General features: G+C 47.8%; 1 protein-coding gene across 2 annotated transcripts in view; it reads left to right on the top strand.

The window, feature by feature from the left end:
* Nucleotides 1-18,483, top strand: part of SH3PXD2B (SH3 and PX domains 2B) — a 105,265-nt gene that overhangs the window by 36,721 nt on the left and 50,061 nt on the right. For both annotated transcript variants that reach the window (XM_081796372.1, XM_078446863.2), the window contains exons 3-4: nucleotides 9,071-9,146; nucleotides 15,492-15,568. In XM_081796372.1, coding sequence (XP_081652498.1) covers nucleotides 9,071-9,146; nucleotides 15,492-15,568 — 153 coding nt within the window. The remainder of the gene's footprint in view (nucleotides 1-9,070; nucleotides 9,147-15,491; nucleotides 15,569-18,483) is intronic.

The raw sequence follows: 18,483 nt of genomic DNA, 5'->3' as shown, positions 1-18,483 counted from the left end.
GTGAGGTGATTTCATGATCCCACACTCCCCTTCCTCCTGTCTGGTGAGTAGCCTTGGCTTTGTCAAAAGTAACTTGGCACAAAAGAGTATGGAGAGGGCCAAGCTTTCGTGGAGAAACAGCTAGGCCAATGTGGCGTAATGGAAAAAGCAGAGGACTCGGTCAGGAGACTTGGGGCCCAGCCACCTGTGCTATGAGGCCTTGGGCACGCCTCTTAACCCCTTTGTGCCTGATTGTCCTCACCAGTAACAAGGTAATGACAAAAGAAACAGCTGGCATTTCTGGAGCACGGACGGCTAAGCATCTAGATATAATGACTCAGTTAATCCTCATATTAAGTTTATTAAATTACATAGATGAAGAATTCTAGGCTCAGAGAGGTTAAGTCATTTGCACAAGGTCACACAGCTAGTGAATGTCCAAACTTAGATTTGAAACTGGGTGGGCGACACCAGATACCGCACTCTTTGCCACTGTGCCGTCTAGTGCCCCTGTCTCTAGTGGCTACTTCACAAAGTTTATATGGAGTTAAAAGTGATGATGTGTGTCCAGAAGAGGCAGATCCGTAGAGACAGAAAGCAGATTAGTGGTTGCCAGGAGCTGGAGGGAGGGGCAAAAGGGGAGAGGCTGTTATTGGGTACTGGGTATCTTTTGGGGAGTGATGGAAATGTTCTGGAATTAGATGATGGCCCTGGTTGCACGGCCTTGTGAATGTACTAAGCACCACTGAATGGTACGCTTTAAAGGGGCGAATTTTATGGCACACGAAGTATCTCTCAATTGCTTTTTTAAAAAGAGTGATGATGTGTGCGAGCAGTCTCTGGGCTGTCAAGCCCTGAGCAAGTGTCAGCTGTTGGGATTATTGATGGGCGTGGGTTGCTGCTAGGAACTGGCATGAAGATCAGAGGAGGCGACGATGCCAGTTTAATAGAGTGGTTAAGATCCTGGGCCTTGATCCAAATACTGCCACTTACTGGCTGTGAGATCTTGTTTTAGTCAGAACTGTTTTAGTTGCAGATGACAGAAACCTAGTCAAAATGGATTATTCAAAAAGAGCATTGATCAGCAAAATGTAACTGAGATGCCTAAGGGTACTAGGCTGCAGGTGTGGCTGGATCCAGGAGCAAAAATGTCCACGAGGACCTGGCTCTCTCCACTTCTTAGCTTTCTTCATGCCCAAGCAGGATGGTGTGTGATACAGTGGTGGCCACAGCTCCAAGCTGTATCCAACAGGTCAGCTCAGTGGCTTCAGAAAAAGAAGAATACCCCCAACAATTTAAGCAAAAGTCTCATTGGTTCATCTTGGGTCGACGGCTGGGTCAGTCCGGGCCAGCCTAGGGACTGGAGGAGAATGAGTGTAGACTAACCGAGGAGTAGAAATAGTCCCCAGAAGAAATCAGACAGCTGCTTCCAGAAAGGGAGAAATAGCCTGTAGATGACAAAAACCAGTAAATGTTCCTTCTGGTCGGGGCGAGACATTCAGGCAGAGGAAATCCTCTCCAGAGAGGCTGCCTGGAATAGAAAGAAGGAGCATGACTCAGGTTCCTTTGTGGGAAGAGAGACTCACAGTCACCAGCGAGAAGGTCCTGTTTACGACAATTCACCTTCCAATGTGATTTCCTAACCCTCTCACGCTTAGAGGAGCCGGACCCTGATCGTCATGCCTGCCACTACTAGCTGACATCTGGCCACAAGTCTCGTTGACATGAGGGTGCAGGTAACAGAGCCCTGGGCTTGGAATGGGCAGACCTGGTGTCAGGTCCTAGTCCTCTGTCTTCCCAGCTGTGTGGCCTTGGGCAGGCCACTCAGCCTCTCTGAACCTCCCTTTCTGCCCTAGCCTAGGCCCACGTTGGAGAGTCCATCAGAGTGTGACGGAGGGAGCTGGCCTCTGAGCAAGATGCCCACAGGGTTGAGGGCAGTGCCCAGAGAAAATGTATTTGGGTTGAGTGGCACAGTAACAGTATCAGCAATCACGTACTGAAATGGGCCAGGTGCCCATTTTCTACGCCGCCTTGTTTAGTCCTGATTTGCAGGCCCGAAGTCGGTATCGTGCCCATGTCACAGATGGGGAAACTGAAGCTCAGAGAGGCGGAGTCATGTGCCCAGAAACAGCATGGCTAAGATTCAGGCTGCGGCACACTGAGTCTGAAACCTGGGCTCCTAACCACGGAGCCCCCCGGCCTTCCTGAGGCCCAGAATTGCCTTCACCCATGTCTCTTCAGAGTTAGCTTTGCCTCAGAGTTCTGCCTGTAGCTGGCCTTCAAAGACCCATTTGGCCCTCCTTCTAGATGTGGGCGGGGCCTATCCTCAGGGCTACTCCGAGCAGACCACAAGCCCTTCACAAACGGGCCTCAGATGCATGAGGGGGTCCGCTTTATACTGCACCGTGCGACCTTTGCCCTCTGAGTTTTCCCACTGGTTCATTCTATCCCCTGGGCTGGGGTCACGGTCATCCCTGGAGCCAGGCTTCCCTCACAGAAGGCACGGTTAAACACGTGCTGAGCCAGACCCCAGGTGTTCAGAGAGGGACCTCTGTCCCAGCCAGGGAGCCCAGGCAGAGCTTGCTTCCTGGAGGAACAAACATCTGAGCAGGGCCTTGACAAGGAGTAAGGAGTTGACCTGCCCGCAGGACGGGGGGAAGGCTTTCCGCAAAGAGGAAACCACGTGTGCAAAGGTGTAAAGGCGTGAGGAAGCAGGACTTTTAGGGCGCACTGCAGAATTACAATGGTGGGGGACACAGAGCCAGCTGGGTCACTCTGCCCCGCAGGGAGCTCACATGTGTCCCACGTGCAAGAACGCTCCATCTCTGAGGACCCAGAGAGGGCTGTTCCTAGGCACAGGGGCTCTCGCGGGATGCTGCGCCCTGGACGCCGCACATCTCAGAACTGGAGGCAACCTGGAGGCAGCATGTCGATCCGCGCCTTTCTTTCTCACCAGAGAAGGGAACTGAGATCCAGAGACAGGAGAGGCTGTCCCAAGTCACACAGCAAAGTCATTTGTTTCCCACTGTGATTGAGACAGGACTGGCCTGTCCCCCTGCTGAGAGTCTAACTGCCCCCCCCCCCCCCATGCACTTCTGAGCTTTGGGGACTGTCTGCCCAGGAGCCCCCACGCTCCACCCCAGGGGCCAAAGGGAAGGGAGTGTTTTTCTCGTCTCTTCTGGGGGCAAGTACAGGGGTGGCAGAACCCAAGAGCTCTCACTCCCCAGGCGGGCCTTGCCCACCCGGGGGGGCTTCCCAGTGAGATCCTAGCCCACAGCCGGCTGAGGAGCCCGCCACGCATATTTATCCAAATGCTCGGACACACTCCTTTCCACAGACGTTCTCTTCTGAGATCGCAGCGCACCTCCCACGTGTTGGACGCGCTTCATACACTCCTCCTTCCCTTCCGTCTGAAGAGCTCTTGCCACCTCAGTTGTGTGTCGCTAAGAAGACAATACCGTCTTGCCCTTTTCCACACAGTTAGCAAGTCTTTCTTTCTAAACTAGAAAGAAGCGAGACTGTGTTGCTCAGTTGCCTCTGCATCCCAGCCCGGGTCCTGTTGCTCCACCTGGAACATTATAATGTAACTTCCCCTCTCCTGGACAATGGCTGGCCAAACCAGATAGCCACTTTCTTTTACTCATTTGTTCGTTCGTTCGTTCGTTCATCCATTCCCTCTTTGCACAGTTGCTGGCACACACCAGTGGGGAGGTGGCGGGGCAGGCCAACGGGCAGGCAGAGCAGTGAGGAGGTCAGACTGAGGCAATGGACTGAGGGGCAGTAGGGAGAGAGAGATGGATCGGTGGGACGAGAGGCGGGCCCCACGTGGCAGGTCCACCGGGACGCCGGAGCAGGCTAACCTTTGGGCCAGCTCCTCGAGGGGACAGAAGCCCCAAGGACAGCGAGCCGTGTCACACAGGTCCAGGTATGCTGTGTCCTGCTCTGAGGACCACGCGGCCTCTATCCAGCCAGCGACTGCACATGACGGTCCCCATGGGCCGCCCTGGCTCTTCTGGGTTGTGAGGCTTGGTGATACTGAGGGAGGAAAGCCCTTCAAGTCCAGTCTGCCACTAACACAAACCACGTGTGGCCCTCCATGCCAGCTTCCATGCTGTTTTCCTTGGACAGCACGTCTCCTTTCTCTCTACCACAAGCTGATGTCTTGAAAACTGCTGATGGAGGGTTCTCTCATCCCCCTCGGAGGCCTGCAGTGTAGCCACTTGACGTGGCTCCCTCTCCCTCCCTACCCCTCAGACTGACTCACTTTCCTCCTTGGTTTCCAGTCCTCCTCACCCCGAGCACCACTTCCTTTTATTATCTGGGGGGAGGGGCATGGATTTTCTAGTTTCCAAGGAGAGCGGTCCACAGTGGGACTTAGCCTGGCATGTCTCTGGTCCTGCTGCTGCAGACAGCTGGGTCTGGGGGTCCCCACAGAGTGTCTGGAACGTGGCCTGTGGGTGCCAAGGATGACGGTTCTCTGGATAGGAGCGGCTTGTGGCCTGTGAAACTGGACACACTAAGACCAGAAGCAAAACAGCTCCCAAGCCTCCGATCTTCTGTCCTTTCAAATAGCAGTCTTAGACTATAGTTGTCATTGACAGGGTGATAAAGAAAGCGAAATAAACCTGGATACGGCTAAACGAGGAGGATGGATGTTCTAGTCCAGCCCTGCACTGTTCACTATGATGGCAGTAGTCATGTGAAACTATTTAAATTAATAAGAATTAAATTAAATTAAAAGTTCAATTCTTTAGTCTCCAGAGCCTTGTTGCAAGTGCTCAATCTTGGAGCTCAACCTAGGGCTTAGTGGTGACCGTAAAAGGTCTATGCAGATAGAGAACATTTCCATGGTTGCAGAAAGTTCTCTTGGACAACCCAGCTCTGGCTTGTGGGGGGCCTTGGATAGTCTGAGGAGTTTTGCTAAGTTTAAAACACAGCCTTGCAATGGAATGTTCTTCAGCTTTAAAAAGGAGGGAAATTCTGGGGCGCCTGGATGGCTCAGTCGGTTAAGCGTCCAACGATGGCTCAGGTCATGATCTCACAGTTCGTGAGTTTAAGCCTCACGTTGGGCTCTCTGCTGTCAGCCCAGAGCCTGCTTCAGATCCTCTGTCCCCCTCTCTCTCTGCCCCTCCCCTGCTCGTGCACTCGCACATGCATGTGCTCTGTCTCTCAAAAATAAACATTAAAAAAAAAAAAAAAAAAGGAAAGGACACCTGGGTGGCTCGGTCAGTTAAGCATCCGACTGGCTGAGGTCCTGATCTCACGGCTCATGAGTTCGAGCCCTGCATCGGGCTCTGGGCTGACAGCTTGGAGCCTGGAGCCTGCTTCAGATTCTGTCTCCCTCTCTCTCTGTCCCTCTGCCACTTTCTCTCTCTCTCTCTCTCTCTCTCTCTCTCTCTCTCTGTTTCTCTCAGATATAAATAAACATTAAAAAAAAAAAAAAGGGAAGAAATTCTGACACCTGCTACAACACGGATGAACCTTGAGGACATTATGTTGAGAAAAATAAGCCAGACACAAAATACTGTGTGGTTTCATTATATGCAGTACCTAGAATAGGTAGGTTCATATGGATAGAAAGTGGAATGATGGTTGCCAGGGGCTAAGGGAGGAGAATAGGGAGCTGGTGTATAATGGGGGATAGAGTTTTAGTTTGAGAGGATGGAGAAATTCTGGAAATGGATCGTGGTAATGGTTGCACAGCAGTATGAACGTGCTTAAGGCCGCTTAATTGTATGTTTAAAATGGTCGAAATGGTTTATGTTAAGTGTATATAACATAGTTTTTAAAAACACACAGCCTCGAGGTTCCGGGGGTGGCTCAGCCAGTTGGGCGTCGAACTCTTGATTTCGACTCAGGTCGTGATCTCACGATTCATGAGTTTGAGCCCCACATTGGACTCCACGCTGGTGGCACGGAGACTGCTTGGGGTTCTCTCTCTCCCTCTCCCTGCCTCTTCCCTGTTCATGCTGTCTCTCTCTAAATAAGTAAATAAAACTTTAAAAAAATTAAAGAAAAAGAAAATCACAGCCTCACAAACTGCTAATTATTCCCAAAGAACTTTCAGAATAATGTATTCCTTATGAACAGAGTGCAAGGAGGGAGGATCTGTTTGCGAGCACCTGTATGTCCTTAAAGGGCTCACATTCAGCATTCATGTACACAAGGACCCTGACAGGCAGGCTGTGGTCCTTGTTCCCCAGATGATGAATCAGGCTCCCTGGGTGAGGAGTCTGGCCGCTGACACACAGCTGGCATGAGGAAACATCAGGATTTAACCCCAGGGCTGTCTGGTCCCCAGGGGTAATAATAATCTGTGGTTACTCTTTGCAGCATTAAACCCAGGTCTGCTGCCTCAAATTAATAAATAACACTTGGGGGGACACTTCAGCTCTTTGGGCCATGCTTGTCTGGGTTTAAAAAAAAAAAAAAAAAAAAAGCAAGTCAGGACAGAGAATGAGAGAATAGCTTCCTAAGCAGACTGTTGACCATAAGAAACACTGGGGGGAGGCCTCTTCAGCTGGCATGCACATTCGGACAGGGGCTCAGAAGGAAGCCTGAAGAATGGAGAACGGGCATAAGAGGGTGGATGGATTACTGGTGCAGACCCTTTTTTCCCCCCTAAGTTCCTTGTAATGGTGTTTCAGCAGTGTCTTAACAAATATAATTGAGAAGGACAAAAAAAGATGGTGTCGGGCAACACCTATAATCGCTAAAAGACTGCAGCTGGGACTGATGGGTCACCCCGCTTTTCAGAAGAAAACACGTTCACCTGTGCCCAGAATGTTACACTTACTACATCTCGGGCTGAGTTTTCACGTTGGCATGACATTCCAAAGCCACCTCTGAGGGTGATCTTAGGGAAAGAGAATGGGATTTACATTAAGATACTTGAACTGGCCGGACCGCCACTTAGCTGGGCGACCTAAGGCAGCCTTCGCTCTCTGCTCCCCAGTTTCCCCCCTCTGTGACATGGGGAGCATACGTTTATATCACAGAGTTATTGTAAAGGGCAGGTAAAATCATGCATAGGAGAAGTCTTGTTAACTGTAAACTGCCAAGCAAATGTTAGTAGCGGTTACTGATTGTTACTTAATATTAGTGACATGAATAGTATTAAGTAGGGTACTTGGCAAACATGTAAAGCTGTCCTCCACAGTGTTCACTCCGTGAACATTGGTTGCTTTCGTCGGTTTTTATTGAGAGCCTACTTTGTGCTGGCTTCGAAAAACTCCTGGGTTTGAAGCAAGAAGCCTGCCTTTTCCAGAAGGCCCGCCGTGGCCTTGCCAGTTGCTGAACGACATGAACCGAGCATTTCCCCATCACCACACAGCACAGAGTAGGGCCAGAGAGTGGGGGGGGAACCACATATAAAACCATGGCCTCCAGGCAGCCCTTCAGGGTGCTGGCCAACCTGAGGGGGACCCACCTCCCTGGTGCATCCCATAAGACAGCGTGGAGGAGGCGTGAAACCCCAGCCCGTTTCTCAAGCCTGAGGAGCAGTCCGTGTTAGTTGTTATCTTCGCTGCTTCGTAGAGGCGGGGTGTGCGACAGCGGAGAAGCCATGGACTTCCATCTTGGCCCATCCACTTGCTGGCTGCAGGCCTCTGGCAGGTTTCTCCACTCTCTGGGCTTCAGTTTCCTGGCTAATCTTGTCCACCTTGAAGGAGCATTCTGAAGATTTAGTGAGAGCCTGTGTCTAAAGAATCGAGTCTATGCCTGGCACGGACAACCTGCTTCTCTTGCTCTTCCGGCCTCTTCTCCCTCCCCCTGCGCAAGAGCCCTGCTTATTTCTCCAGGGCTAGTCAGAGCTTCTCTCCTTCTATTGGAGGGACATCTTGAAAGCCAGGGTGACTCTCTCCTTAGGGGAAATAATGAGCAGGCTTTTCACGTTCCAGCCATCACTCTGGGACACCCCAGACTCCCTTTCCCTCTGCTTGAATCCTGGGCCCAGATACCAGGAGGATGGTCATACCACCATGACAAAGCCTCTCTATACAACAAGGGTCAGCTCTCCCTCGGGCTGCTTGTCCATCAAAGGTTGTTGGGGGCTCCGGACCCTCAGTGGCAGAGAAGCCAGGGTCTGGAGTGTGGCCGGTCACGTGGCAGAAGGAAGTGGGGGGTAGTGAATCACGCACCGCTCGGAACTCGTCCACCCCAAAGTGACGTGGTCTTTTGTCCCTCACATTTAACTGGCCATGTCCCAGCTCAAGTGCGGGGTGGGAAGTACAAACCTACCATGTGTGCATCTACTGTGAGAAGAACCAGAAATCCGACGACAGCCTTAGTCGCCACCACGACCCGGCCTTAATCCATAAAGTAAGGCTGCAAGTTGGTATCATTACGGCCAATTAGAAGTTGAGGCCCAAGGTATGTCACTTCCCCAAGACCACAGCTGCAGGTCCTTGTGATTTTGTGTATCAAATCCAAAGCGTCGTCCCACTGGTAAAGGTTTTCAGTTCGGGTACTCTGCCCTTGTTCTTTCTCACCCCCACAGCAGCCTACACCTCTCCCTGCAGGTACCGCCTACACCACCCTGTAACGATCCGTTTCCTTTGCAGTCTCTCTCTAGACTGTGCATCTTTCCATCTCTGTACCCCATTCACCTAGCACAGATTCAGGCACAGATGTATCTGTTGAGCCAACCTGGGGAGTCTTAGTGGGACATGGGAGTGTAATGATTCACAGGCATAGACCTAACCAGACTGAGTCGTACTGGTTTGTTACTTAACAAAACCTGCAGTTCTTAGGAAGCAGATTGGCCTGCTGTCAGTGGGATTCTGGTGGCTCTGGGGGTGTTGTTCACATTTCAGGTCCTGTGGCTAGAGAACCCCAAGAAAACTGAGAATGGTCTCTCCCAGCTCTGAGCCTTCACTTATATGGCGGCTGTGGACATAAAGAACTGTTTTCATGGAGAACCTAAGTCCAGTTGACATTGTCTTTCCCATGTGCACATGTCTGGGTTTCTGAAGAGCTGAACAAAGTGAGCCTTTATGTATCAAATCACATATTTCACATAATTCCCTTAAAATGTCAGAGATGCATGTATCATATTAAAGGCTTCCATTTTTGCTATTTTCTCCCCGTTTAGATGCAGATGTTGGACAAATTTCCCATGGAAGGAGGACAGAAGGATCCCAAACAGCGGATCATTCCCTTTCTGCCAGGTAGGTGAGACACATGCTGTCAGAAGGGGCTTCTGGGGGTTCCAGGACCGCCCCCAGATCTCTCAGCTCAGCTTCCTTGGGGCATAATACTAATGACCAGAGTCCCAGTCATTTGTGGAAATTAGTGCCTGAGAATATGGGCTTCGGGGTTGGTTAGATACCACACCATCTACTTAGGCAAGATACTTCACCTCCAGGATCCTCAGTTTTTTCTGTCTCTAAAATGGGAATAATTAGAGCTCATAAAGTTTTTGTAGTGAGTGGCATCTTTATTATGGCTGCAGTATTAATTTGCTATCTCTGTATAACGAATTAATGCCAGTTTAACAGCTTAAAGCCACACTCATTTACTATCTCACAGCTCAGTTGGTCAGAAGGCCAGGCAGTTCTGCTGGGTTCTCTGTTTAGGGTCTCATAAGGCTGAAGTCATCATCTTGGCCAAGCTGGCTCTTAGCTGGAGGATTGAGGAAGAATCCACTTCCAGCCTCATTCAGGTTGTTGGGAGAATTTACTTCCTTGTACCTCTAGAGCTTAAGTACTATTTCCGGTGTGCCTGGGTGGCTCAGTCAGTTGGGCGTCCAACTTCAGCTCAGCTCATGATCTCGCCGTCTGTGAGTTCGAGCCCCACATCAGGCTCTGTGCTGACAGCTCAGAGCCTGGAGCCCGCTTCAGATTCGGTGTCCGCCTCGCTCTCTGCCCCTCCCCCACTCACGCTCTGTCTCTCTCTGTGTCTCAAAAATGAATAAACATTAAAAAAAAATTTTTTTTTAAGAGCTCATACAGTTACAGTATACCTCCCTAGCTAATCCAGCATAATTTCCCTCACTTAAAGTGAATTATGGCATATATTGTAACATGAGCCCAGGAATGAGATCTCATCATATTCACAGGCTCTGGGGACTAGGATGGGACGTCTTTGGGATCCGTTTGAGAAATTCTGCCTGCCTATCTACCATAGCTACCAAGCACCTTCTGAGTGCCCAGCACCACTCTGGGCACTGTGGAGGAGTTAATACAATCATGGCTGGTCCCTGCTGTCAAGACATTAAGTGTTCCTTTCCCCCGCAAAAATTCCCTTACCGAAGGAACAGCATGAAGGCTTCAGCTCAAAAAACGGGGCTACCCGAACCAGAGTTATTGCTTCAAGTAGTAACATTGGATGTCTACTGCAGGCCAGTCACTGGGCTAAGTGCTTTACATTCATTACCACATTTAGTCTTCAGAACAACCCTGTGCCCATTTCACAGATGAGGAAATTGAGGCTCAGAGGAATTATAAGCATTTGCACAAGTAGCAGAGCTGGGGTTAAACACTGGTAGGGCTGGCCCCAAAATTCATGCCTGAAGTTAGAGGGCCCAAGTTCAAATCCCAGTGCCCTGCGGATCCACTCGGTTACCTTCGGTAAATTATTTAAGCACGCACATTATTTCCATTTGCAAATTGGAGATAATAATGATACTTAAATGATAAAGTTGTTATGAGGATTAGCTAAGGGACTGGCACAGAACTAGCAGCAACCAAGCACTTACTATTTTGATGTACAGATAATCAGCAAATTGACAATCGCCCCAAATCACAAATATTTAGCGCTGAGGGCCCTTTCCATCTTTTTCATTTTGCAGACAGGAAGCAGACCCAGAGAGGAGGGGGACTCCCTGGGTCACACAGGAGCCCACTCTCCCCTCCCCCACCCCAGAGTTCTGCAGTCAGCAACACATCGAGTGGGTTCTTCCAGATGTTAGCATCATCGAGTGGGTTCAGAGACAGGGTAGATGTATTTGCCAGGCCCCCATCCACTGGGAGAATCATTTGCCTAAAAAAGCTAATGTTTTTAGTTCTTCCACGGAGAAAGTGTGCAATCACCCTGGAATTTTTGTTTCCTATTGGAGAAAACCCAGTGCACCGACTGCAGCTGCCAAATAGCAGTGCCCCACAGCGTGTGCTTTAAAGTCCAACAGACCCAGTTGTGTGACTTCCAGCAGATGACATCCCCCTGCCCCTGAGCCTCAGTTTCTACATCTATAAAATGGGACCATGACCCCCTTTTACAAGCTTCTTGCCCTTGGATATAGTGGGTTCTCTGTCAAAGTCAGAACCAGGATCCTGGGATATTCCTTTGGAATGTCTTGTTATTGATATTTGAGAGTCATACATAAATGATCAGTCTGAATATTCAAGTTGAACTGGACTCTAAATGTAGGCTTTTCTTCAAGGAAACGAAGGAAAGCAGTAAGTTGTAACTCTTCACTGGATGAAAGGCAAAACCAGCTCTGAAAAAACTTCCCAGGACAGGGAAGAACTTGAACCGACCCTCTCCCAAGCCCCTGAAAGCTTTTGTGGTTACGTAATCTTCCACCCACGAATTTATGAAAATGCTCTTCTCAGAGACTCAGCCCCATTTGCCCTGCTCAGGATACCGACTTGCAGCTTGGAGTGGTCTGGTCGGGCCCCAGGACCCCTAGAGCATTCCTTCCCAGCCCACCCCTTGGCTTTTCCTTGAAGCCAAGGCCAACGGCAGGGATAACGCGGAAGACAGATCCCCTCTCCTCGGGGTCAGTTTTCTGCCAGGACTGCCGCGTCAGCAGAACAAAAGCAAGTCTCATGTTAGCACAAAGGCAGGGGGAGGGGAAAGGAGCCCTGTACAATTTTCCATCCCAGCAAGAGCTGGGGAAGCCAACTTGGCAGAGGATACAGCTTGAAAAATAAGACTTACAGTTTGGCCTTCCACCGCTGTGGAAAACAAAAGCCTGCCCATTCCCACCAAAGGCTGTGCTCTCCGCTGAGCACCCTTTCCACTCCAGGAAAGCTGGCCTGCCGGGGAAGCCTCGGGCTCACCCTCCTTCCCTACAGCTCACACCGAAAGGCATCAGGTGCAGACGAGGGGCCGTTGCCCAGCTGGCATTTCACTCAGAGCCACCGGTCAAGGAGGTACTGACCACGTGCTTCTGCCCCGCAGCCCAGGGCCTGAGCCAGGTTCCAGTTCTGCTGCGGATAGACGATGAGTTAGCCCATTGGAGACAGGTCTTCACAAACTAAGCTGCAGGTTGAGGAAAGAACGTGTGCTCTTAATTGCAGAATATAAGGCCGTATCGTCTAACCCATGTTTTTTTAAGTGATTTACTCTTTTTGTGAGCACCTAGGAAGGGCCAGGCCCTGTGCTGCGTGTGTCATGGAGGGTACTACTAAGGAATAGGGGCTGCTCTCCCATTTTACAGATAAGGAGACTGAGGATCTGAGAGAGAAATGAATTTCCCAAGGCAGCATAGTCAGTAAGAGACCACCTTGGAATTGGCCCAGGGCCTCTCTGACTGCAGAGTCTGTGGCCTCCCTGGCAGGTGCCACTGCTGCCATGGGGCTTCCTGTCCCCAGACATCTACCCAGAGACTCCTATCCCACGGAGGCCACGCAGGGAGAGGAATGGTGCTTTTGTTGTTGTGTCACCCATCCAGGAGACATTGAAGGTGCCTGAGTTCTCCATCCTTCTCTCTCCGCCCCTGCAGGCTGGGCCTCGGGTGAATTCTCTTTGATGGTGGTGCCTCCAGGACCAGCCTGTGCTGTTCCCATGGGCCGGTGCTAGCAGCATGCCCGTTGTGAATTGTTTGAGTCGGGTCACGATCTCCCCAGTAAGAGGCCTGAACAACCCCACTCTCCACCCTTCCTCTGATTTACAGAAAGGGACGTTATATCAAAATGGGACCAAATGTTTTTGCTGTAGGAGATTTCTCTTCACAGGCATGCATTCCTTGTTTTTCCTCAAGGCTCAGGATTCTCCTAGGGGTTCTAAACTGCAAATGGTCCCACCCATGAGGGTGGTAATGTGATTATCACAGTGACTGGGGGTGGAAAGGGGTTGGGAAGGCTGTGCGCTTTCTCTGGATTTGGGCCACGGATGCTAAACATCCTGCAGGGTGGGGAACCCTCCCACACAAGGAAAGACTGCCCCACCCGAAATGTCAGCAGGGTCCCTCCCTGTTGGGAAACACTGACTCAGTGCCAAGAGGGCAGCCCCCTGCGCTGGCCCGCAGAGGGCTCACGTGGAGACTTATCTATCAACTGAATAAGAGCAGGGATGCCAGGTTGTAAACCCTCCCCACTTGGCTGCGTAATTTACTTTTTTATTGTAAAGGACAAGAAAATTTTCTGATTCCAGAAGCAATGCATGTTTATGGTAGGAAATTTGGGGAAAGTCAAAGAAGAAAACAAAAAGGCTCTGTCTTCTACCCCTTGGAGACAAGCACTTTGAATCCTGTGATGCATTTTCTTCTCGATTTTTTCTTTCCTAATAGACATGGTATGTCCGAAGTTTGACTCATGAGCAGAATTAAAACAATCACCATAATACACAAAGGAGATTCCTTGTTATTAAGGAATATGAGGAAGATGTATTTTATCTCACTGTGGGTTGTTGTTTTCTTTCTAATTGGTAGACATTAAGCAAAACAAAACAAACACACACAAAAAAAAAACCACCTCACTATGAGGCTGACCATATCTACCTAATATCCTAATTGTGCCCTTTTGCCCAAGAGCAAGTGGTCAGATAATTTTAAATGTTAGATTAGCCACACGGTCTCTTTGGGTGCAAATCTCCCTTACCAGTTTGCATGAAACATCTCAAAGGCAGTACACTGTCTCCCATCATCATTTCCAGTTCTGTCCTATTACGAAAATTCCTTTGGACCTTTCCTCCTATTCAGTTCCTGCTCACCCAAGTTCATTCTATGCGGTCTCACCAGAGCAATGTTGGCATGCTGATTGATCTCTCCTTACCCTGCCAGGCTCGTGGCCCAAATTCCTCTCCTTGACCTGCCTCCTCAGGCCAGAAGTAAGTGAAGTTCTCCATAGCTGTCCATACTCTGCTGTCTGAAACGCTATGGCCCCCCTGTGTCTTCCTCTTTGACTTCCCCCTGGAGACCTCTTGACACTCTGATAAGCTTGGCAGAGGAGCTTGTCTCCATCCCCCACCTTTTTGGCCCCCCCCTTGGTGTCTTATTTCTGATTTTGCTCACCCCCTCCCTGTGTGACAGGTCCAAAAGGGTAAGGCCGAGCTGTCTTAATGGTCAGTGCATGTACTTGACCACCATCTGCCCATGACTCTCCCCTGTGAGACTCACGGGAACTCACCAATTTGCTTAATTTTTTTTAACATTTATGTCTTTTGGGAGAGAGAGAGCATGCGCATCTACACATGAGCGGGGAGGGGCAGAGCTAGAGAATCCCAAGCAGGCTCTGTGCTGTCAGGGCAGAGCCTGAATTGGGCTCCCTCCCACAAACCATGAGATCATGACCTAAGCCGAAATCAAGATTCAGACCCTTAACCGACTGAGCCACCCAGGAGCCCCTCACCAATTTGCTTTAAACAAACCTCACCCATAACATTTTAGCATCTTGGATATTTCCAGACATCCTCAGCGGCATCGTTTATATACTTGTCTTTGCCTGTGACCTGCCCACATGTCACACTAGAAGCTCTGGATATCACCGAGCAAGTCATCAATTGATTCTCAGTTCGTTTTCAGTGAAATAGGAAGGCTTGGAACTCTTCTGTTAGAGAGAACTGATTGCAAGGAATTTGTCATCTTGAAGGATTTGTCAATTGAAGGATTTGTCATCTTGGCAAGTGAAATCCTCCTTTATACATTCATCAAACGTGAGTGCCATGTGGTGAGGGCACACAATTGACTAAGGCCCAGTCCATCCCTTCTTGTGCAGAGCTCTATGACTAGTAGGAAAGAAGAAGATGTAAATCAACAATGTGATGTGTGCAGTCAGAAAGAGACATGAACTCTTAGTCCGTTTAAAGTGGGTAAAAGTTTCCCACTGGGAGAGTGGGTGACGTTGGATGGGGAAGGTTTTCCAGACAGAGCAAAAGACAGAAAATAATGAAGACTGTGGAGTATTTGGGGAATGTAAGACTAGACTAGGTGTACGAGGAAAGAGGAAGAAAGGAGACTGAGCTGTTAGGTTGGACATATCAGAGTGTCCTCTCTACTGCTCGCTCCATCTGAGAACCCTGGAGTTGGATCATCAGATCTGACCTACCTTCTTCATCTGGCAGGAGCCCCTTCCTTCCACACGATTGGTCCAGCCTCCCTTATCTCACCAAAACTTGCCTAGTCGACCCCAGTCACTCAAGCCCTTGCACTTGATCTGTGAACAAGGCTTTGGAGGACCATGCATGGGGTCATCCAGGCCCTGTGGACATCCAACAGGGGATATTAATGGAAGCCGGGAATTTGGGTACCACTCACACCTAACAGAGGCAGCCACATCCACACCCTCCAGGATTGCTGACAGCTTGTCATTGCTCGCATACAGTGTCATGTGTGCTTTCATTTTCTGCAGGCAAAATTCTCTTCCGAAGAAGCCACATCCGGGATGTTGCTGTCAAACGCCTGATCCCAATTGATGAATACTGTAAGGTCGGTCTAAGAAATGCCAACACTTGCCCTGTGTCTCATGTCTTTCATTGGGTTGTGTTTTGTTTTTTTTTTTCCTTCTTTTCCCTTTCTGGCTACAAAATAGTCATCTGCAGTTCAAAGAAATGTAAAAACAGAAAAACAACCACCCATGATCCCTCAACTCAGAGACAACAATTATTAAGGTTCTTATGTTTCCTTTCTATCTTTTCTCTCTACATGCATGTCTTTATGGTTTTGACACTATCCCACATGTGTTATTTTTGTTGCTTTTTCTTTTTCCTTTAATATTGTAATATAAGAATTTCCCCATGCTATAAAAACATTCTCTTGAACCTCCCGTAACTGGTTGCATGGTATTCTACTGTGTGTGAATGTCCCAGAAGTTATTCAGCCAACCCCTGTTGTTGGACAGTGCAGCTGGCTTCCAATCCCCTGAATGTTCTAAACCACAAGGTACCTGCCTTTTGGTTGTATTTCGTTTGACTGGAGGCTGTGGTTGGGGAAAAAAAGCATGCTTTTCCTCTGTTTAGTTTCCCTTATCTTTAGTATTTATTTCTCTAGCTTCAAATCACTAGAAGCTCTGATTGGAGAGGGTGGGAAGAGCAAGAAATACTATCACAATGGAGCAGCAAATGCTCTCTCTCCCTAGGATCAGGAACAAAGCAAGTACATTTTTCTTGCCACTTCTGTTCTACATTTTGCTGGAGGATCTAGCCAATGTAAGCAGACAAAAAAAGAAATAATAAAAGGCATATGGGTTGGAAAGGAGGAAGTAAAACTGCCTTCCTTCACAAATGACATGATTCTATTGTAGAAAATCTTAAGGGATCCACAAAAAAAAACTTACTAGAACTAATACAAAAGTTTAGTAAGATCACAGGATACAAGATCAATATCAAAAATCAATTGTATTTCTAAGCACTAAGCATGAACAATCCAAAAATGAAATTAAAGAAATAATTCCATTCTCAATAATATCAAAATAAATAAAATACTTAGAAATAAATTTAATAAAAGAATTACAAGGTTTATACATTGAAACTACAAAACACTTGACAGAAATTAAACCAGCTCAAAATTAACAGAGAGACATTCCATACTCATGGATTGGAAGATTCAATAGTGTTAAAATGGCAGTTGTTACTCAGCCATAAAAAAGAATGAAATCTTGCCTTTGCAACCACATGGAAGGAGCTAGAGAGCATATTGCTAAGTGAAATAAGTCAGTCAGAGAAAGACAAATACCATATGATTTCACTCATATGTGGAATTTAAGAAACAAAACAAATGAACAAAGGGGTAAAGAGAGAGAGAGAGAGAGAGGGAGAAATCAAGAAACAGACTCTGAATTATAGAGAACAAATTGGTGGTTACCAGAGGGGTGGGAGGGGGAGGGGATGGGTGAAATTGGTGATGAGGATCAAGGAGGGTACTTATGATGAGCACCGGGTGTTGTATGGAAGTGTTGAGTCACTGTATAACTAACTGGAATTTAAATAAAAACTTTTTAAAAATCTAGGAGGGCAAATTAGAATTTGAGTGTTAGGATGAATGTCTTAATGAGGACAATATATTGTATATTTGTGTGTGTGTATAATATATACACGTGTATGTGTGTGTGTAGAGAAATTGATATGAAAAAGACAAACAACCATATAGGAAAAATGGATGAAAGACAGGACTAGAAATACAAAGAAAAACAAATCCCAGGGCGCCTGGGTGGCTCAGTTGGTGGGAGTCCAACTCTTGGTTTTAGCTCAGGTCATGATCTCACAGTTAGTGAATTTGAGCCCTGCATCAGGCTCTGTGCAGGGCCTGCTTGGGATTCTCTCTCTCTTCCTCTCTCTCTCTCTGCCCCTTCCCCTCTCACGCTGTCTCTGTCAAACTTCCCAATGACCAACAAAACAAAAGATACTACAAATAAAATAAAATAAAATAAAATAAGAAAAGAAAAGAAAATGGCAATTCTCCCCCAGTTGACCTATAGATTGAATATAATCTCTGGCAAAATCCTAGTAAGCTTTTTTAGAGAAATTTACAAGCTGATCCTAAATTGTGTGGAGAAATGCAAGGAACCCCAAATAGCCAAAACAGTTATGAAAAAGAACAAAATTAGAGGCTTCTACTATCCATTTTCAAAACTTCCTACAAAGCTATAGCAATGAAGACAGTGTGGTACTGGCATAAGGATAGGCATGTGGATCAGCGGAACAGAAGTAAGAGGCTAGAAATAAACTTTTGTGAAATTTATAGTCAAATGATTTTCAGCAATGGTGCCAAGAAATTCAGTAGGAAAAGGATAATCTTTTTAACAGTGTGGGATAGTAGGACATCCGTACACCAAATAGAAGAAAAAAATTATGTTGGATCCCTACCTCACACCATGCACAAAAAGCAACTCAAAATGGATCACAGACCTAAACGTAAGAGCTAAAACTATAAAACTTCTAGAAGAAAACATAGGAGAAAATCCTCATGACCGTAGTTTAGGCAGAGAGTTCCTAGCTGTGACACCAAAAGAGAAAAATTGATAAATGGGACTCATTAAACTTCCGAACTCTGTACTTCAAAAAGATCCCATGAAGAAAATGAAAACACACACCACAGATTAGGAGAAAATATTTGTAAATCATATCTCTGACAAGGGACTTGTACTGAGTCTATATGAAGAACTCTTGCAACTCAACAATAAAGATGGCCTGGTTTAAAAATAGGCAAAAGATTTGAATAGAAATTTCACCTAGGAAGCACATAAAACACATAACAAGGTGTTCAGCTTCTTTATTCATTAGGCAATGCAAAATAAAACCATAATGAGATACCCTACGCAGCCCTTGGAATAGCTATAATCAACAAGACAGACAAAACCAAGAGCTGGTAAAGATATGGAGAAATTAGAGCCCTCAATCTGGAGG

This window comes from Panthera onca, chromosome A1 (genome assembly GCF_046562875.1).
Source record: "Panthera onca isolate mPanOnc1 chromosome A1, mPanOnc1 haplotype 2, whole genome shotgun sequence".
Classification (NCBI taxonomy): domain Eukaryota; kingdom Metazoa; phylum Chordata; class Mammalia; order Carnivora; family Felidae; genus Panthera; species Panthera onca.
This window is presented reverse-complemented; position numbering and strand designations above follow the sequence as displayed.